The 15,186-nt window shown below is 38.8% G+C and overlaps 2 protein-coding genes across 3 annotated transcripts in view; both read right to left on the bottom strand.

Annotated features, from left to right (window-relative positions):
- LOC109840635 (senescence/dehydration-associated protein At4g35985, chloroplastic-like) lies at positions 4,932-7,382 on the bottom strand. Of its 2 annotated transcripts, XM_020409366.1 has the most exons (6): positions 6,981-7,382; positions 6,757-6,890; positions 5,987-6,111; positions 5,717-5,883; positions 5,330-5,414; positions 4,932-5,199 (listed from the first exon to the last, which is right to left on the bottom strand). In XM_020409366.1, the coding sequence occupies exons 1-6, from the start codon at positions 7,303-7,305 to the stop codon at positions 5,040-5,042; spliced, it is 996 nt and encodes a 331-aa protein (XP_020264955.1). In that variant the 5' UTR covers positions 7,306-7,382; the 3' UTR covers positions 4,932-5,039. The 2 variants fall into 2 exon arrangements, with proteins under 2 accessions (XP_020264955.1, XP_020264951.1); XM_020409362.1 differs by having other exon boundaries at positions 6,757-7,381.
- LOC109840636 (lysM domain receptor-like kinase 3) overlaps positions 7,939-15,186 on the bottom strand; it is an 8,558-nt gene continuing 1,310 nt past the window's right edge. The window contains exons 2-11 of the mRNA XM_020409367.1: positions 15,006-15,086; positions 14,621-14,905; positions 13,241-13,386; positions 13,061-13,150; positions 12,863-12,968; positions 11,070-11,221; positions 10,894-10,991; positions 10,656-10,803; positions 8,980-9,087; positions 7,939-8,354 (exon numbers count right to left, since the gene is read on the bottom strand). Of these exons, the coding sequence (XP_020264956.1) occupies positions 8,190-8,354; positions 8,980-9,087; positions 10,656-10,803; positions 10,894-10,991; positions 11,070-11,221; positions 12,863-12,968; positions 13,061-13,150; positions 13,241-13,386; positions 14,621-14,905; positions 15,006-15,086 (1,379 nt within the window). The 3' untranslated portion in view covers positions 7,939-8,189. The remainder of the gene's footprint in view (positions 8,355-8,979; positions 9,088-10,655; positions 10,804-10,893; positions 10,992-11,069; positions 11,222-12,862; positions 12,969-13,060; positions 13,151-13,240; positions 13,387-14,620; positions 14,906-15,005; positions 15,087-15,186) is intronic.

Below are 15,186 nucleotides of genomic sequence, written 5' to 3'. Positions count from 1 at the left end.
AAGTAAATGTGAGATTAGAGAAGTTTGATGAAACATATTTTGGATTTTGGAAGATACAGATAGAGGATTATCTATACCAAAAGAATCTGTATCAACCCCTTTCAGGGAAAAAGCCAGAGTCTATGAAGGAAGACGATAACTCTGATTGACACTAATTTGTAATGTTGCATTCAACATAGCAAAGGAAAAGACCACGATGGGTCTTATGACAACACTCTCAAATATGTATGAGAAGCCATCAGCCGCAAATAAAATTCATTTGATGAGGCGGTTATTCAATCTGAGAATGGCGGAAGACACGTTAGTAGCACAACACCTCAATGAACTCAACACGATCACAACCCAATTGAGTTCAGTTGAAATTGAGTTTGATGAGGAAGTTCGACTGTTGATCCTTTTGTCTTCCATACCAGAGAGCTAGAATGCTATAGTCACGACTGTGAATAACTCATCAGGAAGCAACAAGTTAAAGTTCGATGACATTCATGATATGGTTCTCAGTGAGGAGATCTGACGGAGAGAGTCGGATGAAGCTATAACCCCTTCAGTATTGCATACAGAGTCAAGAGGTAGAAATTCAACCAGAGGGAACTGACGAGGCAAATCAAACTACAGAGGTAGATCAAAGGACAGGAAGTCCAAGTCAATGAATCAAAGCAACAACTCGAAGACTATCGAGTGTTAGAATTGTTGAAAGACCGGACACTACAAGAATCAGTGCAAGAGTGCACAGAAGGAGAAGGAGGCGAAGACAGAGGTGAATGTTACTTCCACCTCAGAAGGAGACGACGCATTGATATGCTCCTTGGAGAGCCAGGAAGAGTCTTGGGTGTTAGACTCTGGAGCGTCATTTCATGGTACTTCTCAGAAAGAATTCTTCGAAAAGTATGTCCCCGAAAATCTTGGATATGTATACCTTGGTAAAGATCAACTGTGTGCTATTATGAGCAAATGTGTAGTAAAAATTAAATTGAACGGGTCAGTATAGGAGCTGAAGGACGCCAGACATATTTCTGACCTGAGAAAAAACTTAATATCCGTAGGCCAATTGGTTGGTGAAGGATACACTACGACCTTCCATGGAGATGATTGGAAGATCTCAAAGGGCGTAATGACGATTGCCCGAGATAAGAAGATGGGTACCTTATATATGATAGCAGGTGCACACTGTTTGATCTCAGTTACAGCAGGCAATGAGACTTCAAATTTATGGCACTAGAGACTCAGTCATATGAGTAAGAAGAGGATGAAGATTATGCACACAAAGGAAAAACTCTTAGGTCTAGAATCAGTGGAGATAGACACGTGTGAAGATTGCATACTTGGAAAGCAGAAAAGAGTTAGCTTTCAGACAAGTGACAGAACCCCAAAGAAGGAGAAACTGGAGCTCGTTCACTCAGATGTGTGGGGACCAACTACCACCTCGTCTATTAGTGGGAAACACTACTTCGTGACTTTTATTGATGATCACTCTCAAAAAGTGTAGGTCTACTTTCTAAAACATAAGTCAGAAGTGTTTGAAGCTTTCAGGAGAAGGAAAACCATGATAAAGAATGAGACAGGTCTGAGAACAAAGAAGCTCAGAACTGACAATTGTGGTGAATATGAAGACACCAGATTCAAAAAGTTCTGCTATAAGCATGAGATCAGAATGGAGAGAACCATGCTCGACACGCCTCAGCACAATGGTGTAGCTGAGTGGATGAACAGAACGTTAACAGAGAGAGCCAGAAGCATCCGTATACAGTTAGGTCTACCGAAGCAGTTCTGGGTAGAAGCAGTCAACACAACAGCTTACTTGATCAACCGATATCCATTAATTCCATTAGAGCACAGAATACTAGAGGAGGTATGGTGCGGAAAGGAGATAAAACTCTCACATCTCATAGTTTTCGGTTGTGTAGCTTATGTGCATATTAGTTATCAAGGCAGGAATAAGCTTGATCCTAAGTCTAAGAAATACACTTTCATCGGCTATGGTGAAGATGAGTTCGGTTACTGCATTTGAGACAATGAAAACAAAAAGTGATCCGCAGCAGAGATATGATATTCAACGAGAAGGTGATGTATAAGAACATGTACAAGATAGATGTCTTTGACTCAGAGGAGAGCGAGTTAACATTTGTAGATACAGATGATGTCCTAGGTGACCTCTCGAAAGAACCAAATACAGCATGTCCTCAGCCAGAAGAGCCTATTGGATAGAACAGTGCGTAGGAGCCCGACGCACCAGCTCTGATATTAAGAAGATCTTCTCGATCTCATGTGTCAAATAGGAAGTACATGAACTATCTGTTGTCGACAGATGGAGGGGAGCTTAAAAGCTATGATGAAGCTTGTCAGAGTGGAGATGCGAGTAAGTAGGAGCTTGTCATGAGAGATAAGATGAAGTCTCTCATCTCAAACCAGACGTGAGAACTAGTTGAGTTACCCACAGGTAAGAAGGCACTCCACAACCAATGGGTGTACCGGGTAAAAAAGAAGCAGGATGGTTCCAGAAGATATAAAAACCGATTAGTTGTTAAAGAATTCCAGCAGAATGAAGAAATTGACTACACCGATATTTTTGCTCTCGTGGTGAAGCTAAATACTATCAGGACAGTGATGAGTATTGTAGCTATTGAAGATCTTCATCTCGAGCAATTAGACGTGAGGACCATATTTCTTCACGAATATCTAGAAGAGGAGATATACATGCACCAGCCAGAAGGTTTCTCAGAAGAAAAGAAGAAGAACCTGGTGTGATCTAGAAGAGGAGATATACATGCACCAGCCAGAAGGTTTCTCAGAAGAAAAGAAGAAGAACCTGGTGTACAGACTCAAGAAGAGCTTCATGCACCAGCCAGAAGGTTTCTCAGAAGAAAAGAAGAAGAACCTGGTGTACAGACTCAAGAAGAGCTTATATGACCTGAAACAAACACCAAGATAGTGGTACAGGAAGTTTGACGGCTTTATACACAAGGAAGGTTTTCAGAACTACAACGCCGACCACTGTTGCTACTTCAAAAGATATTAGTCCAGTTATATTATCTTACTGCTGTATGTTGATGATATGTTGGTTGCAGGTACAGATATGAAGGATATCAGGAGTTTGAAGCAGCACTTATCAAAGGAGTTTGATATGAAAGACTTGGGTCCAGCAAAGAAGATCATTGGAATGCAAATCACAAGAGATAAGAAGAGAGGTCTCTTGCAGTTATCTCAGACAGAGTACATCAACCGTGTTTTACAGAGATTTAATATGGGCAACGTCAAGCCAGTCAGCACACCATTGGCAAGCCATTTTTACCTATCAAAGGATCAATCTCCTCAGACGGAAGAAGAGAAAGAGAGTATGTCTAAGGTCTCTTACGTCTCAGTCATTAGAAGTTTGATGTACGCAATGGTCTGTACAATACCAGACAGTGGCCATGCAGTGGGAGTGGTCAGCCTGTTCATGTCGAATCTAGAAAAATCTTATTGGGAATCGGTCAAGTAGATTTTGAGGTATCTACGAAACACCACACAGAAATGTTTATTCTTTAGTAAGGGAAGGTGGAAGTACAAAGGTACGTAGATGCAGACTTTGGATGTGAAGTTGATCATCGAAGAAGCACCACCAGCTATGTATTCACTGTTGGAACTACAGCTGTTAGTTGGATGTCACAAATACAGAAGATTATCACTTTATCCACTATAGAAGCTGAGTATGTAGCAAAGACTGAAGCCAACAAAAAGATGATATGGATTCAGGATTTGTTAACAGAGCTGGAATTCAAACAGGAGAAGAATGTTTTGTACAGTGATAGTCAGAGTGCGATTTATACTTAGCTAAAAATTTAGTATTTTATTCTAGAACGAAGAACATTGGGCTTCGGTACCATTTCATCAGATCCCTATTGGAAGATGACGTGTTAAAACTGGAAAAGATTCCAAAAAATAAGAATTCAGTAGAAATGTTAACAAAGGCGGTGATCATTCAGAAACTGGAGTTGTGCGCAACTTCAGTTGACCTTCATGCATAGGTGATGGGGGCAGAGCCACACAAGAGAAAGTGCTTGTTGAGATAGCCTGTTGTTGGCGGTTTGGTCTCCAAGTAGGAGATTATTGGATTTGAGTGTGGATCCAAACCTCCGCAGGCGAGCTCGAAGTCGACGCAGCTTCAAGCGAGCTCGAGTCCATTACAGGCGAGCTTGGGGTGACGCAGGCGAGTTCGACGAGATTTAGGCGAGCTCGAGGGCTTCAGGTGAGGTTCTGGTTGAGGCACATGCGAGGTTGAAGTTGCAGGCGAGGTGGGCGCTCCAGGCGAGCTCGAGATCCACACAGGCGAGCGTGGGCGAGGACCAGGCAGGCAAGCTCCTCGAACGCGGGCGAGCTCCTGCGCAAGCATGGCTGCATGGCTGGCGACAGCCTGGCGACAGCCTATCGTTAGGGTTCCCCTATAAAAGGGAACCCAGACTTGAGATCTCCTGTGCTTCTTTCTCCTTTCTTTTCTCATGAGTTTCTCAGATCCAGAGGCGGCGACGTTTTTTTTCTCCAGCTCTCAGCCGAGATTTTGAGGGGAGAATTAAAAAGAGGATTTAAGAGAGGGAATTAACATTGTAGCTACAATGTTGGTATTGCATTTATTGAGAGATCTCAAGTTTGAGATCTGCTCTTGCATTGTAATTTCTTTGATTAATAAGAAATGAGATCTGCTCTTGCATTGTAATTTCTTTGATTAATAAGAAATTAATTGTGTGGCTCCCGAGGACGTAGACAAGTTTGCTTTCTTTGATTAATAAGAAATTAATTGTGTGGCTCCCGAGGACGTAGACAAGTTTGCCGAACCTCGTAATTCTTGTTGTACTTTTCTCTATACTGTGCTTCTTGTTGTTTTAGGGGTTTAGCGTAGCCCCTGGATTTCTCAACATATGAGTCTCACACAATATGGATAACAAGCAATTGGCGTAGAATCAATGAAACCAACAATATAAAATTTTCTTCCCTTTTTAACTTAAAAACACTGCATCATATTCGCTTCAATGTCAATATGTATGTGAGTTCTGGTATATGCATAATCAAGTTCTTCGCTTCACAGCATTCTTCACTATCGCGGACGACACAGAGGAAGAGGGGGTAATTGCCTTTCTGATCTTGAGTAAATTCCAAGCTGTTCCAATGGCATGTCCTGCTGTTGCAAATGCATCTTCAGTTGCCACTCCTGCATTTTCTCCAAACCTGTAAACCACAAAATTCAATAAGCATTTACTTTTTAAATATTAAAATACGTATACTTCTTTTTATTCCAAGAGAATGAATTACTTTCATTTTTGTTTTAACTGAAAATTCTGAAATATGGTTGTCGTACCTCTTAGACACTACCCCTGAGACTGCACCAGAAGTGGCGGCGAGAGCTTTTCTTTCGGCAACTTCTACTGCATCTAGAACAGTACCTGGTAAAACTTAGCAAGTGTTAGAAATTATTCATTTACTAAATGTTTTACAAAAATCTGTAGGAGTTTCAAACTTACATATCATATAACATATATTTTATTTATACAACAGACGTAGCCCAGAGAGCTTTGATGACGCGCTTTGCACTTAGCATGTGGTTACCAGAATCTAAGTTCTGTAATTTAGGTTCGATACATTGATAAATTGGCGATATAAATTTCTTTTTCTCTTTGATGTCAGAGTTCAATTGACCACCGTTTTATCTTATAAGTATTCCTTTTAATGATATGTATATGCTTACCAACAGCAGCAAGAGAGGCCAAAAGAACTTCTCCAGGGACCATAGAAAAGAAAGCTTTCCCTGCTCTTGACCGAATTATTGGTGCTGTTACTGATCCTGTAACTGTAAGAACTCCATCGAGCAAAGATTGGCTCATTCTCTCTGTCATTTCTGATAACTTTCTCACCCTGCCAAAGACAAAGTATTATATTTATCGAATCCCTTGTAATCTTCTAAGCATTCTCCATCCAAATAAGTAAACAAAAATTATTTTATTTTATTTTATTTTACCTTTGAAGACTCTGATTAATTCCTCCATGCGTCTTGTTTGGTCCATTTATGTTGTTGTTGCGGTCAGACATGTTAGCATTATTGCCTGCAGCCGTTGGCTGAATTAGATTTGCTCCCTTTTGGACCTGGACCACCTAGCATTTCTCAGTTGTGCATACTCACAGAAGGGAGATTTTACAGTAAATACATCTAAAGCGTGAAATTAAACTGAAAAGTTGAGTTTGAAGTTGTGCATGAACGCTCAGTTTCATTGTTGGATGATCATTATTATAACTTGCAGTGATATCCATATGACCGCTTGATAACTTGAATGAAATCAGTTATGTGTGGGGATATTGACTGCTTAGTGAGTTTTCAGAAGAATATTTTTTGTCCCTCATATATGTTTATATGTCTTTGTTTAGAGCGTAATATAGTTCTCAGTTCAAGTGCGTGGGGCTATAAATTCATTAGACATATTTGGTTCATTTCACTAGAATCAACTATATTCTGTGTGTGTGTGTGTAGCTAAGAACAATTAAGATGCATCTTACTGGAAATGGGTACGACTCAGAGTAGCAGTTATATGTAGCTATTCCATCTGTTTTCTTCAATCTTCTGTTCTTCCAAAAAAATCCTAGGCTCTATGTGATTTATCAAATCATTTACCAAAAAATTCTTGCATATTACTGTTTTTATGAAATTTGATATATATGTCTAAACATATGGTGCATGCATGATATGGACTTAATGGATATCCATTGATCAACTTTACTCACAGAACCACATACCTGGTTGCTGTAGGCATTACTACAAGTAAAAATCCCCTTAACAATCTCGCCAGTCCCTCGAGCAATCGCTTTCGCCAACACTCCATTATACTCATCAATCTTTGGCGCATAATCCCTCCAATAAACCTCGTGACCTGAACCATCTCCCTTTGATTTAGAACCATCTTGCTTCGAGAAACAAGCATGCTCCTTAAGAAACAAATCAAGAGAATCCAAGAGACTACCATTAGCTGCATCGAAAGTGACTCCATAGTTCAAAAATCCACCATCTTGATCCTGAAGAGTAAAAAGATAGTGAAATTTGTCTATCTTGATGACTGGTTCATCTATCGTTAGAGGCCATTGAAGATGAGGGCCAACTTTGACAACAGTTGCTAATGAAACATCTTCATCGGTGATTTTAAGGATTGTGAATTCTCCTCTTGCAAGTTCGATGGCTTCTCCATCTCTGGTGAGATGAACAACGGCACCGGGGATTCTTAAGAGGATGTCTTCTTTCCGCAGGTACGGACTTTTAGGTGATGAGCTTCTTGAATTTCCACAGCCCATTGTTGTTTTTGTTCTTAGTATTATGCATGATGGATGATCTATATAACTTTGAGATATTAATCTGATCTCAAAATAGCATCTTTGAAGTGTAAAGAATGGAGTGCGAGCTTTGGAATAATTCCTTGTTGATAGCCATGCTTTCTTTTTCTTCTGGTTGGTTGCTTTATTCCATGCTTCATTAGCAAGTGTGGTTTTAAGTAAATAGGTGCAGGATTATGTCCATCTACTGAAGAACATATTATTGTTTTCACTGAGTAGCTTGATCATATGGAGAGTAGCTTGGAGATGTTTCACGTTGTAAACTGCTCCTATATTCTATCAAAAGTTAGGATGCTTAGATAAAGCAGAAGATGCTCAGTGCAGTAGTTGGTTTCCAAATTGCACAAGGTCTCTATCACGCACATACACCATCCTGATGCTCCGAAATTTGCGCTGCATTTACAAAGTGATCTAGTCTTTCCAACTGATACTCATCAATAATCTATACACAAATTTTACACCTGCTTTAGTCAGAGCTTCAGTGACGCGTATTCGATAAGCCTTAGTAGAAAACTGTTTTCACAGGCAAAAATCAATCTAAAGCAAAGTTGCATGATGAAAAAATGAGGAGAACAAATGGAGAACCTGTTCAAATGAATGAAAAGCAAACATCAATTCCTTGATTTTAAGGGAGAAAGAACCACAAGCTTTCTGCACAACACTATTACATATAACATTGTTAATACAGCTAACATATTACCTCGATAGGTTACAAGATTTAAAGAATAAAGATCAAAAAGAATTTCCTTGACTACTCTGCCATCAAGGAGAAAAAAGGGACAAAGGATACACAATATATTGATACAGAGGATTATATTGTAAGCGATGGAGATGCATTTGAAAAATCACCTCCCTTGAACAAGACCGCTGAAAACTTGACTATTTCCTGCCAACGCTGCTTCCCACTCAACAGAGGACAACAAAATGTGCGAGAGAGAAATAACTACTTGCTTCATGTCTGGCCTTAAAATAGGATCTTCATCCACGCATTGCTTTGCTAGCATAGCCATCTTTAATTCACAAAGAAGAAATACACTAAGTTCAGCCATAAGACCAACCATATAGAGAAGCTTAGTAGTCATTGCACTCAGTAATTTTTATATATCAAGAAAAGACACATGGGCAACTGCTTCAAATCTAATATGAGGCCTACTTTCCACATGAGATGAAACATATCAAACGGTTAGCCTGGGGAAAAACTTTAAAACTTCAAATTGACCTATACTTGCTTATTGGCTATTTCTTGTACTTGACAAGGATTTAGAAAACTCATGTACATCTCTACATCTTGGGTGAGAGGGTTCTTCTTTCATAGCTCAAGAATAAGACAGTTTCATACAAGAATAATTTGATCATAGTATTTTAGAGCACAAATTGAATATACAGTTGTTGGCAAAGCTTGGTTTTGGTTAGTCTCTCATCCGTATGAATACATGTCAATAACAACCAATATGAGTTGAATCACTGTTACACCAGAGATCCTTTACCCCCCCCCCACCCCGCCCACCCCCCACCCAACCCCCCACTCCTCCTCCTTCCAGTTGTAGTTTATGCATCAGATTATCTCATATCTGACACGCCAACAAATATTACTCGACTTACGCTAAATAACTATGAGATCAACAAAAAATTTACCTTGTATATGCAGTCATGAGGATACAGATCCATCAAGCTAGGATCAATATGTTCTTTCAGGCTAGCCATGCTCAATGAATTTGGTGAGCTCCTGAGAGCTCCTAGCATCTGAATTTTCAAAGTAGAGTGATTAGAGCTGCTTCAAATTGGATAAGCCTGTAAATACAAACACCAGAAGTAGAACACAGCTCACAGGGAAATGTATTAATATAATTACATCACAAATCAAAAAAATTGACTTTTTGATATGAGCGCATATTGAATCATTGATTACCCCAAGAAATTTCGAGTATATTAGTATAATTAGGCAACACGTATTAGGTATAACCTAGAAGGACTTGGTTAGAAGTAATTAAGAAGGATATGGTTATGGTTAGCTTAACAGAGTAGATGACCCATAGTAGAAGGGAATGAAAGAATAAGATTCATGTAGCCGACCCCAAACACTTGGGATAGAGGTGTTGTTGTTGCTGTTGCTGCTGCTGCTGTAGACCACGCATTAGGCTTGAATTCCTGATACACTTACGCTATAACGCTAATCACAACCCTCTCTTACACAAAAAAAGGATTTCAATTCTTTGTGATTAATTGATACCGTCCAAAACAATTCAGCTTGCATTATATTATCTTGCAAACATAGAAGCTCTAGCTTGCCCATTAAATAAGTGATAATGCAACGTGAATCTTGTGACTTTTACACCTAATATTACCTTTTGAGATACCCTGACAAGCAAAAGCATTGGTGACAACTGAGAAGAAACATAAGGCTCAGACTCAACAATTTGCTAATTTGTTTGCAACCCTTTGGAATGGTCCCAAGACAACCCTCAAGTCAAATAAAGGTGAGACAACAACTGCTAAAACTATGGACAACAACAAAGTCCTTCCCCAGTGTCCAGAAAAGGTTTTTATTTCCATGTTTTGCTTAGCAAACTGCCTATCCGGGAAATAAAAAGCAACTTTTTTGTGGAGAAGAAGCACCAAGAACAATATCCCAAATCTTCTGGTTGGTTAAAAGAATCATTTTCCAGGATATTTCATTTCTTAATTGCTTGCAAATAAAACATGAGATGTTGTATGACCATCTTTAAAACTTCCCATACAATTTCATTTGTGTTCTTTTCTAGTAAAAAAATATTTACATTTATAGAACTGTGGATGGCTAATATTAGGCAAGTAACAGATAAAGACAGAAAGGGTCAATTTTATAGACTTAACCTTATGGATAACCTAGAATATCATCTTCCATGATTTATGTGCGCAGATGATGAGTATTTCGTTTAAACAAGCAGCATTATCCTCGGTATCTGGAATCTCTGCAAAGCATTATCCCATAACCTATAGTTATACTGTTTAACATAAACGACTAAATTCCTTTGATGCAGCACAAAGCAGACTTTCCCGTACTCTCTCATCATAGGCATCCCCTACCTCAACCGTCATTTACTAATTCAAGAAGCAACATGTTTGTGTAAACCACTTTTGTCAGAGGCAGGTGTATGATATCCAAATGTAATTTTCCCAAATGAAACTTGCAACGATGATGACCACAGATCTAAAACCCAACATGAGACCTATTTCTTATATCCAAATGTAATTTTCCCAAATGAAATTTGCATATACATGCTGTAAACTGCTAATTGATACTTCTTATGAATCTGGAAAACTTTACTTACAATTGATGCTAAAGAACATCTCTCAGAATTGGTGAAAACCATCCCTTCTGTCCTTGTTATAGCTTCTTTCCCTGATATTAATTCAAAGAGGACGACCCCAAATGCATAAACATCACTTTTTGTTGTAGCCAGCCCATCACGCAAGTATCTAATAGAATCAATAAGACATTTAGGTAAAGGAAGCCTACTCCAGGAAAATAAAAATATGGCAGAACCTAAATTTTTAGCATTAACATACTCTGGAGCCAAATAACCAAAAGTGCCCACAACTTTTGTAACAGAAGCTTCTCCATCAATGGTCGTCACAACAAGCTTTGCAAGCCCAAAATCGGATATCTAGATAAAGAAAGATTTACTAAAGAAATCTTTATTTGCTATAAAGCATAATGACAGTTGCTCCAAATTGACAAATACCTTTGCTCTGAAAGTATTATCAAGTAATATGTTGCTTGTTTTTATGTCTCGATGGACATAATGATCCTTGGTGTGCTCATGAATGTACTCCAGTCCTCTAGCAGCATCAAGAGCAATTTGAACTCTAGAGATCCAAGATAGTGAAGTATGACCTGGACAAGGAAGAAATTAGTATATACTGAAGCATTATTTGGGAATTGCACTCGCAAATTGAGACCGTTTACACTATGTTATATAATTATATCGCTCTTACAGAGTGATCTACATCACATCTCTACCAGACAGAAATTTCCATAAAACATTAAATAATCTACAACTGAAAGCTTTTTAACTACTGAATTGCCCCTGAGTAACTTCGTCATGAGTTGAGACTATTACAGGGATTAGGGAAAGCACCATGCAGCTGTGGTTCCCCATTTTCGTGTTTCTGTATTTAATTTTCTTGGATGCAGCTCAGAAAAGAAGTAGAAAGCAGTTCATTTGTTGCCTTTAGTAGCTCATATGCTGCCCAGCCTGCTAGGTTTTAATCAAGGTTATCAATAACGGATAGCGTCGCGTAGCGGTGAGACATTGCTAAGGCTTTTTGGGGCTATTGCGGCAAAATAGCGTTAAAGAGCGCAAAGTCAAATAGCGGTCTAATTTATATATATACAAAATAAGAAAAATTAAAAAAATCTAGAAAATCTAAAAGTACATATTTGATGACTTAAAGAGATCTTAAACATGAAATAAACATGTACCGTCACATAATACGAAAAACGACTGGAGGAGTCAAAGAGTCGTCGTCTTCGAGAAGATGAGCTGAGCGGTGAGAGGACTGCAGTAGAAGTGCTAATAACTAGAGGAGGTGAGATGAAGTGTTGAAGGAGGTGTCGGGCGGGAATATGCCAGAAATCACGAGGGGCAGTGGGATGTAGTGGTTGCGGGTCGGATTTAATTTTTAAAAAATAACCCTCAAACCGTTTTTAAATAGCGGTCAGAAAGCGGATTTTGCCCGCAACCACCGCTATTCACCGCTATAAGCCGCTTTTGCGAGTGAAAAGCACATATTCCACAATATGTCATCGCTATTAGGTGATAGCGTAGCGGGAAGGGACTGCTAACGCTATTAGCGGCACTATTTATAACAGTGGTTTTAATATATTTCTTTCTGTCCTGATGTTTTGACGTGCTACATAAGCAGTATATATTGGCAGCAATTTATTGTTCCTGGCTCAATTCTAAGGCATGCAAGTCTAAATTGGAACCCTTGGTGAAAAGTAGAGCCATAGAGGGAATAAAACTTTACACATAAACAGAAGCGGATGGATGTATCTGCATCAAAAAGCTATCCGGTAGCCTGACTTATAGATCGATGTGCAAGGAACTGTTATATTTTGATTCAAATTTCTGAGCAAAGATTTGCACATCGGTGATCCCAGATTGATTGTTAGCGAGATTTAAAATGTAAAGGTTTTCTAAAAAGCTCATGGTGTTACAGGGAGATCAGCTGACTCTTTAGTTGAGCACTTGAGCTGCTGTCATACTGATGACCAAAAGGCAGACACTGAGATACCCCTAAATTTTGTGTCTGGGCATGCTTCTAAATACTAAACCATGAAAAGGAAAAGTCAGAAGAATGGAGTGTGGAGTAAATATGTTTCTGCACAATACCTCTATTGTGACTTATCTCATCATTATACTCTACAGGAGGAGTCTGTGTCCAAATTACAAGTAGAAGGCTAACTGCACTTAAACAAGAAAATAGAATTTTGCAATGTAACGTAGTTTAGTTTGTAAAATGGAGATCTAACCCTTGTTCTGTGGATCATGTAGATGACTCTTAAGTGAACCTTTTTGAGCATATTCATAAATGAGGAAGAGCTCATCGCCACTTGCTGCATAGCCAATCAACTCTACCTTGACAAAGGAATTTAAAGAAGGTTAAGATTTGAACCAACCATGATAAGCTGAGACAATCATAATCATTTTGATTGTATTAGGTGTTATACCAGACTAGCATGATGAACCTTGCACAGGACTTTCATTTCCGCGATAAATTCCCTCGTTTTGGTAGCCGTCATTCTTTTTATGGCGACCTCCTAAAGATGCATGGTTATCTTGTATAATAAGGAAACTTTCCAGCTGTTAAAAAACTTCAGATCTATAATGAAAAAACTGAAGATACAAACCTGTTCCCCAAGAACTCCGTAGTAAACAGAACCATAAGTTCCATGACCGAGTAGATTTGAATCAGAGAAGTAATCAGTTGAAGAAAGAATTTCTGCATGAGTGAAAACAACAGGCTTCTCCATGTCAAACGCATCCCCCACCACAGCTGCAGAAAGAAGTTAGTTTGAGGTGAAGTAAACCTTGAAAAGAATAGGCAGACCAATTAAAGGCTTCTTGGGGCTGACCTCTACGGGAATAAAGTGTGTGCAGTTAAAAAATTATTATTAATGATGAAAGATCAATGAATACTAAATTTTTATTTCACATACAACCTTTCTCCAACACCATAGTAGTAGTTATTGCTAGTTAGCAGACATCACGCAGATGAGAAAGTATCCCATGCGCCTGGTCCATGGCACTAAATGCGCACCAAATAGACACCAACCCTCGAATCCATACACAAACCTCAGAGTAAGTCTGATGATCCAACAATTGATATCCCCTTGGCGTACATTTAATGCCATGGACCGGGTCCGTGGGATACTTTCCCACGCAGACAACGTTCAAACTTTTCTGGAAGGTTGAAAGAAATGTTAAGACCTAAGGCCAAGGATCAAAATATGGAACAGTTATGAATTTATACCAAACAATGTCCACAATCCAGATAAAAAGTTAGAACTTTTGTCAAGCAAAATCTATATATGAACTGTAAACAATATTTGCATGATTTCAATGCTAAGAGAACAAACATTGGGAAGACTGACTGCAAACAAGAAAAAAGTCATGTTCAATCGGCTAAGTGTTGATCAGGCAGAGATCCGAAAAGTTTACGCGGTGCTACATTTATGCGGTGTTAACAGAACACCACGTAAATTCAAAATTGAAAAGCAAAAAAAAGTAGCTCAAAAGAGGGTTCAGTGGCCCCGCGTGAAGGGTTAAGATTTGGTTTTTCACCCTATTTTCAGTGATCCCACCGCTATGGCTCTTCAACCAAGCATTTGTGCAAGTCAACTACGGATAAATCACCAACATCCAACAAAATGGGATCAATTCTCCAACCAAATCGCCCGATTTCACTTTGAATCACTGCCTTAAGTTTTGGCTGAGAACTAACCACATTGTATAAACACTAAATTGACACTGAATTGGTAATACTGTTTCCAATGGGTGAAGAAAATGATATAAGAACTTAACATGTCATACATGCCTGGACCAGATGTTATCCCTTCAAGCCCAAACTCAAAAGAAGGATAAACAAATTGCTAGTATATAAAGGATCAGCGCATCAATATTGATAAGGATTGAGCAAAAAAAAAGTAATGATATATGGTACAATTTCAGAAACAAATTATTGGGCATCCAGTGCTATAATGAAAATAAGAGATTGAGAGTTAACCGACCTCTAGGGATATCGATATGGTGATTGCCAACATCTGTAGCCGAAGGCTTCAAATTTCCAGATTTGCAGCAAAAGAACCTTCTTGATGTGTAGCAGAAACTACTGCTCTTGAGAATGTGAAATTTATGTGAGCTCGATTGTTCATGATCTTTTGATTGAGTCCTTGACTTGTGGGAAAAACAGGATTTGCATGTAATGCATGAAACAAATGTGACAGCGATCAGAATAAGAGCAATTCCCATGCTCCCAATAACCCATGCATAAGGAAATTTTCTAGAATGATTATCTGATCAAATGATTTATGGAGAGGAGATAGAGCAGTGTAGCATGATGATGCTATTTTGAGAATAAGGTCACAATCCAAGTGAAATTTTTGATATTAGTACCTGAAACTACACTGAATGTTGGTGCAGGAGCAGGAACAGGTGCAGGAGAAATCTCTGTATCCACATAAGGCTGCCCAGGAACTACAAAAACAAATATTTTTTAGGTTATTGATTCAATTCATAATAACCAGCACTTGAAAAATAACTGTACAGTAAGAGAATCGGCTCCTAACCAATCACA

This window comes from Asparagus officinalis, chromosome 5, assembly GCF_001876935.1.
Source record: "Asparagus officinalis chromosome 5, Aspof.V1, whole genome shotgun sequence".
Lineage (NCBI taxonomy): Eukaryota > Viridiplantae > Streptophyta > Magnoliopsida > Asparagales > Asparagaceae > Asparagus > Asparagus officinalis.
The sequence above is the reverse complement of the archived record's forward strand: the minus strand, read 5'-3'. Positions and strand labels throughout refer to the sequence as shown.